Below are 7,488 nucleotides of genomic sequence, written 5' to 3' on the forward strand. Positions count from 1 at the left end.
AGCCAGCCCCCCCAACCCTGCCCGAGCTGGCAGCAGGCCTCTGCTTCGGCCCTGCTTCGGGGTGGGGGGGGCAGGAACTGGACTCCCTGCTCAGGCCACAGCAGCCTCTGCAGGTGGCAGCCAGGGCTTGGGTGCTACTTCGGGGGGCAGGGGGCTGTGGACTCAGGTCCCTGGCCCCACAGCCCTGGAAGCTGGAGGCTCCCTCCGCAGGGCTAGGGGAACCAGGGGGCTGTGAGTTGGAAGTGAGGTGCACCAGCAGGGCCAGGGGGCTGTGGGTGGGGAGTGAGGGGCCTGGACCTGCATCCTGGTGGTGATCTAAGGGGGCAGAAGCAGCTCTGATTTTCCATGATAAAAAAACCCAAAATCAAATACCAAAATGTATAGGTACTTAAAATTTATTTTACTATAGTGACTGAGGCACTAATAAGCTTCCAAATTTCTTTAAAATTGTAAATATATCAATAAAATATTGTGTTTAATTGATACTTATAGATATAGTGGTGTTTCATTTTAATTGCAGATTTGGGGGGTTTTAATCAGAGAATTTGTGATTTTTTTTTTTAGCAGGGAAAACCAGGATCCCTGGTAACAAGGTATATATTTATTCATACAGAGAAATTCAGTAGGCCAAACTCTGTCTTCAGGCGCAGAGACGCTACTGTTGAGTTCTTAGAGTCACATGTAGGATTCCAATGAACAGAACCTGGCCTGGCATCTCTTAAATTAATATTGGCAGTGCAGCTTGACAACAATACATAACATTATGTACAATACAAAATAGCAATGTTTTACAAAACATATTACAGTGATTTCACTCCATTTTCCCGTGTGGACATCCTAGCAAACATACTTCTGTGGAAGAAAAGAAAAACATACAGTAAATGAGGGCGCACAAAAAAAATCACAGGATCAATACTTACTTCACAGTAAAAACTAAAGTTAATTAGCCACACTGTGTGTATCCAGTATACAGCTCTACTCGCATCAGAAGCCCCAGAACAGAGTCGAGAAAGGGGTTCAGGATATTCCCAGTAGGGGGAAAAAGGCAGTAAATTCTGAAGGAGCCAACACATTCTACTATCTCAACTGATACTACACATGAAACACCTGTGTAAATGTCTTTTGAAATGCATCTGGGCAGACATGATTATTGCCTTCTCTGCATTTGAAGGACAATCAAGTTACTTGTGTTCTAGAAAACAATTGTTTTTCCAGAACACATAGCTTTTCCTTTTTAAAAGGTATTTTACATTTCACAAAAGAAAAAGAAAGCTCTGATGCTGACATAAGGTAGTTTACAGTAAAAGCCCAGCTGGTCTGTGACTAGCTGGACTGTTTCCAGTGTACACAAGTTGCTAGAGCGGAGCAGGCTATGGGCCTCTTAGACTTAGGTGCAATCCCTTCCACTGATTTTGAAAGGATGATTGAGCTGTACGGTAGTACCTGCTATCAGAGGCTTCAGTGAACAGTATGCAAAAAATAATTGTGTGTAATGTTTGTAATTAATTTGGCTGCTAATGGTAATTTTTTCCTTCTTAAAATTCCTTTTTCATGTCTTTCTAGAATACAAAGCCAAACCCTACAGCCTTCACTCTCAATGCAATGCTTTCACTGACCACAAAGCCCAAAGGAACAAAATATGAGGCAAACTAAATGGAGTCAAGAGGAGGAAATGACCAGCAAACAGAATACTCAAGACTTGTGAAATGCTATAAAGTACAAAATTATCTTCTGGCACTGTCTTGTGATAAAGAATTCCTTCCTTAACACAAGATTTAATTGGTTTGCATCTGGAGCATATCAACTTGTCACTGACACAGCAATGACGACCAGATCCTTCGTGAAGTAGAAGAAACTAATTCCCACTTCTGTGCGTAACCAATTTTTTAGCAAATAGCTAGGCATACAGAAACCACACCCATCCTATTATGCTACCACAGGGGTGTTGAGTGCAGCATGACTAAGTCCTCAGTGACTGGAGCAAAGTTTTGAAAGAAGCTTGGGTAGTATAGACTTTAATTCTGAGAAGTCTGGTTGTAATCTTTTGAACGGATGTATTTACCTCGTCACGATGGCAGCACATCTTGTACACTCCACCGATAAAGCCATTGATTACTTGGATGGAACACAGAATGAACTCAATTCCCCCCAGGAACAGAAGAATGGAAAAGAGGGTCACATTCCATCCAACAATGTTTCGTGGCTCCTGGCACACAGACCACCTGTTCTGCTCCAGGAGGTACCTGTTCACATCAAATTAATGATATGTTAGAAATTCATGCCTCCATGAAGGGTGTAACTTTACTAAGAGGTTCTTAATACACATCAGGAATGCAGTTGCAATCTGGGCCTAATTCAAGTGCCACTATTATTTTAACTTTGGCGGAGCAAAAGCTTACTCCATGCTAAATATGCAATGCTCTGGAATACAGGCGTAAGGTTCTTTTTTTTTTTAAATCAAACTAGAGAGCTGAATACCGTGACTTCAGTCAGGCCTAGGTGAGAGCCAGGAAGGAGTGGTTTTAGGTTGTAGAAGTAGATTTATTCCCCTCATTCTGGAGTTGACCAAGGACTGATCTCATTTCTAGCCTCAAGGCTGCTATCAATAATGCCTGGTTGGCCATAGCTATTCCTGCTTTTCTCCTGGGAATGGTCTTTAAGGCTTGAGCCTAGGTATGGAGATATCTCTTAAGCAAGGGCCTTAGGTGGAACATGGGCCTCTGGAACGATTTGTGGGAGCTGAACACTTCTCAGATGAGTCTCAGAATCTCTCAGGCTTGGGCCCTCATTCTTCAAGCTAGTGACTGCTAACCTAAGCAAACTTCACCATTTGTTGATGTATTGTGTGTCATCCTCTGGCATTTGGAAACATGCTTTGGAATTGTTGACTACAAAGGTCTAAAATAGATTCCTGCAGCCAGTATCCACCCATATCCTCACCTTACAAGCACTAGACACCAATCAGTAAGGGTTACTCAGCTCATCATCTCCTTTCTGTGCCAGTAAAAGCTAAAGAGTCATAACAATAGTGCAGCTGTGTCCTAATTAGAGTGCCTCTGCTACACGGGGACAGTGAAATCTGGCTGCACTTTCTTGATTCTCACACTGGGCCTGTGAAGACACCAGCTATGAATTACAATTACTGGAAATGAGATTATTCAACCATCAGTTGGGCACTGCTGGATTCTGACCAAAGCCTCTCTCCACATTTTCCTGTGACTAATTAAAGTGGCATATGACTCTACTACCCTTCCTCTGTTAGCAGGGGACTCCCAGCTTTCTGGCACCCTGATGCCACTGGAGAAAAGGGAATGAAACCCTAAATCCTTTGTACCTTTTCTGATGGCGTTCCCACCAGCTCTGTATCATTGTAACCATCAGAAACTTACTACTCATTTACACCAAGGTAAAGTAAAACCAAACTAGACCCATTCATTCTATTGTTAGAGTCATACTACATGGTATTAAACCTACACCCCATTAAGACTTCTATTAACTCATGAGCAAACCTATGGGATGTGGGCTACTGCAGGTTGCTTTTCAACTCTAATACCACTCATCCTGCACAATCTTTACAATTTAAAACCCAAATATATTGAGATTCTCTTTCTAAGCTGATGATCAGCAGAGTCCTAGAAATATTTGATTGCTTACCATAAAGTAGTGGGAGTGGGATATTAATTGAAATACTGAATTTAGTTCATGACATCTTAATCATTAAGCCAATAAAGAGTTTTGCGCAGGTGGTGCTCCTAGGAAGGAGAGAACCTCTCATGCTAAAAGACAGCCTAAATTGGCCATGAAAAGGAACGGGAAATATTTTGGAGAGAGCTCAGTATCCACCTTCTACAGAATATTATGGGTGAGGAAGAGTCTGCTGACCACCCAGGAAAATATTTTCACACTCTTATGGGTAGAGGCCCATATCCAGTAGTTGCCAAATAGTTTTTTTCCTCATAATTCTGGCACTGGAAAGCTCGGGATAATCTTGAATCTCAGCCTATATAGACTGGAGAATTCTTTCCTCACTGGGAGGCCACCAGCTTTGGAAGACAAATAGATCACTGGAGAGGGACTGCTCTGTGGAAACACTTTACTGTAAGCCCAAGAAAAATTGTTTAGCAGCCACATATTGGTTCTGACTTAAGACGGCTTACTTCCACTGCTGTACCTCTCAGAACAGGGACTGCTGCATCTCAAGTACTACATCCCTACTGTACAGCAGCAGGGTATTAGACCCTAAAAACACCCTGATGTAAAATCATCAAAGACATCCCTCTTAAGAGATGTGGACCTGGCACCCCTTACTTACATGAGAAGTCCTTTATGGCCAGTGGAACTACTCATTTGAATAGGCAACAAATGATTGGGCCTATTTCTCTTATCATTTACATCAGTGAGAATCACCCCCATATGGGAGTCAAGACCCAAACATAGGGATATAGTCAGGCATATAAGAATCCTGCCCCTGGTATTCCCATGCAGCTGTCTGCAGTATGGCCGCAGACAGACCACTTACTCTCCAGAGGAGTTATGGAAAGGATAGACCCAGGTATTTTCTGTGCTGGACAAGCAGTAAGGCCCATGTGATAAACCCAGAGCTGAAATGATGATACAGTATCCAGAACCAAGGATTCCAATGAAGGCCGCCAGAACAGAGGACAGCATCTGCAGAGGGAACACAGACAAGTACTCAGCATTGTGACCACTCCTCCTCCAGCCCATCCCAGAAAGAAGCAGCAAGAAAGCTCACTTACGGCGCAGCTTTCCCCACAGTTCTCATGGCCGCCACACCCGCAGCAGTTCTCATGTTCTAGGCTAATGAACACAGCAGCAGGGATGAATATCTAGATACAGACAAAAGGACATCATATCACTTTGACTTTTTAGTTGTTGCATAGAAAGTGCAGATCAAATAGGATACTCGTTTTGTCTCTGCCTAGACTTTTTAAAAATTGCACATAGCAGATTCAGTCTTGCTCCCCTTAACCTCAATGGGAGTTTTCCCACTAATCTCACCAGCATCAGGATTTGGCTCAGGAAGAAAAGAATTTCACACAGCATCTGGTGGGATGGAATCCTGAGCCGTGGCTGGTGACACACTGGTTACCAAAGAAAAGCAGCAGCGGTTTGTGTGGTAAAACTTCTCCCAGGAACAGTGCTTGCCAGTGGAAATGGGGGAAAAAAATCTTTATGTAGAAAATGTTTTTTTCCTGAAGTTTTCCAATTCCAAAGCTCCTATGAAGACTGTGCGCCAAAACCTCTCATCTATTTATGCATCTTGGATCTTCCACGGGGGGAATATTTGTAAAACAAACATTCAGACTCGTACATTTTCAGCATGAGGAAGTGGAAAGCATGGCCTGCTAGATAAAACATAGAACTCCTGAGGTCTGTTCCTACTTCTGCCAATGGCCAACTCCAATGTTAGTTTGTGCATATACCATTGTATACACATTATCCAGGGATACATCACAAAATCCTTTGCGCAACAGATTTACTCTACAGATAAAATCAACCACAGAGTTTCTGTCTCAACTCACACCCAGGGCCCCAAGGCTTCAAAGCCATATGCAGAGATACCTAATGGTAAGCAGGTTCACTGAAGCTGATCTGGGACTCTTTGCTCTATGTAAAGTTAAACAGATCTTTTCCAGATCATACTCTGAAGCTCCATCTGGGCCCCACACAAGTACAGAAATCATCCTGTACAGGGGTCAGGGCCTAGAGTAGCAATATGTTGTGCTGTAAGGAAAACTTTCAGTTCTTTACAAGAGCAACCTAAAAAGCCTTTGCTATTTGTCTAGCATGCAGGTTTGATAACAACCAGTTTTCAAATTTCCCTGAAAAAACATCTAGGACATGGTTGTAACCACAGTGTCTCCCAGGATCTCGGGTACCTATTGAAGGTATGATTGCTACTTTTCACCATACTTTTACAAAAGGAGAATATTCTCAATAGTAAACCAAAATGCAAACATGTACACACATCAGTAGCTTTACTCACATGTGTAGTCTAATTGCACATTATTGACCTTATTTGCATTTCTTTAGTCATACAAACTGACTCTAAAAAACACCCACATTTATATCATACCAAATGGCAGGTATGATTCCTTTTACTTCTTTTCATAGCACTGTATATTTATATGCTACTAATAATGAGTTCCAAAAGCTTGCTAACTATGCATTCAGACAAAACAGAAACCAGAGAGAAAAATGTAAATCTTGGGGTTGTTTAAAGAAACAAAACAGATAAGGAAAAAAACAGTAACAACTTACCAGGAGGCCTCCTCCTACAATGCCATGGAGGCACCGTGTGTACTTGCTAAGACGATATTCTGAAGCATACCTTGTTTCGCCATTAGGAAAGTAAAGCAAAATGTTTGCCACCATGCAAAACACAGCAAAAATGAGCAGCTTGTATCCAATGCACTTAGCACACTTGCCAAAACACATGGTGGCACTTTTACAAATCTTTCTTGAGCAGCTCAGTAATACCACAGGCCAACCTGCGTGGCACCCCTCTAATAGGGAAGGAGAAACAGTCTCGAGTCACACCTGCTTAAATACTCTGAGTTTCTTAGTTACCTGGATGATGTTTACATGTGTACATGACTGTCAATCCCAATTGCAGAATAGGGAAGTGAGAGGAGCAGAATGTTACCACCTTTTTAAATGACACGTTTGTTGACAAGCGAAACCCAAGGAAGGGAATTAGTCAATTGCCGCAGCATTCACTGTTAAGCATGAGCAAGAGCAGACGTGCTTAGGCATGAACAGCAGACTTAACCTATGATGTAAGCTCTTCAGAGACTTGGAAAAAGTTAAAAGAAAGAGAACTTGAAACAGTTTCAAATTCTACATTTATAGACTGATTCAATACACATTTTTGAAAGCAAAGCATTCCTCTTTTCCGACCTGAAGAATGCTTTGCCTTCAAAAGCTTGTCTAACCCTATCCCAACAATACAGATGCTGGGCCAATAAAAGATAGCACCCCCAAAAAATCCTTGCCTCATAATCTGTGGACCAATATGGCTACAACATCATTCTACCACTAACCATAATGAGTATGTACATGGTAAGCCATGTTTTGAAACCCTTTAATTATTTTGGAGGTTGGTTTTATCTTGTTTGTTTTTGTTTTTTTTAATATTCACATACAAGAATTTATGCAGTTACTGTAATAAAAAAAATAGTCTTAAGTCAATAGACTTCAGAGTAAAATCCTGATTGCTTCACTTATGATTCTGTTCTTTGATTTATACACATGACTTCAATTGGGCTATTCATGCAAGTACTGCAAGCAGGGCTTGAACTTTAAAAAGGACACAGAGAATATTCTATTCTTGTAACGATGTGGAGTCACAAGGTAACCCTCCGGGTATTGTAGCTATTAGCCTTGGAGACTTCCTCCGATATGAGAGAATATCCTTCAATTGTCAGAAGTGTAAACTTGAAGATATTGTGTGCATTACACCTTTGA

At 41.8% G+C, this 7,488-nt stretch overlaps 1 protein-coding gene across 1 annotated transcript; it reads right to left on the reverse strand.

The window, feature by feature from the left end:
- Window positions 1-501: 501 nt before the first annotated feature.
- Window positions 502-6,750, reverse strand: TM4SF1 (transmembrane 4 L six family member 1). The gene is made up of 5 exons (XM_006032945.3): window positions 6,283-6,750; window positions 4,758-4,847; window positions 4,520-4,668; window positions 2,063-2,243; window positions 502-852 (listed from the first exon to the last, which is right to left on the reverse strand). Exons 1-5 carry the CDS (start codon window positions 6,457-6,459, stop codon window positions 838-840), a joined length of 612 nt encoding a protein of 203 aa, XP_006033007.1. The 5' UTR covers window positions 6,460-6,750; the 3' UTR covers window positions 502-837.
- Window positions 6,751-7,488: the final 738 nt, after the last annotated feature.

This window comes from Alligator sinensis, unplaced genomic scaffold (genome assembly GCF_000455745.1).
Source record: "Alligator sinensis unplaced genomic scaffold, ASM45574v1 scaffold1178_1, whole genome shotgun sequence".
Classification (NCBI taxonomy): Eukaryota; Metazoa; Chordata; order Crocodylia; family Alligatoridae; genus Alligator; species Alligator sinensis.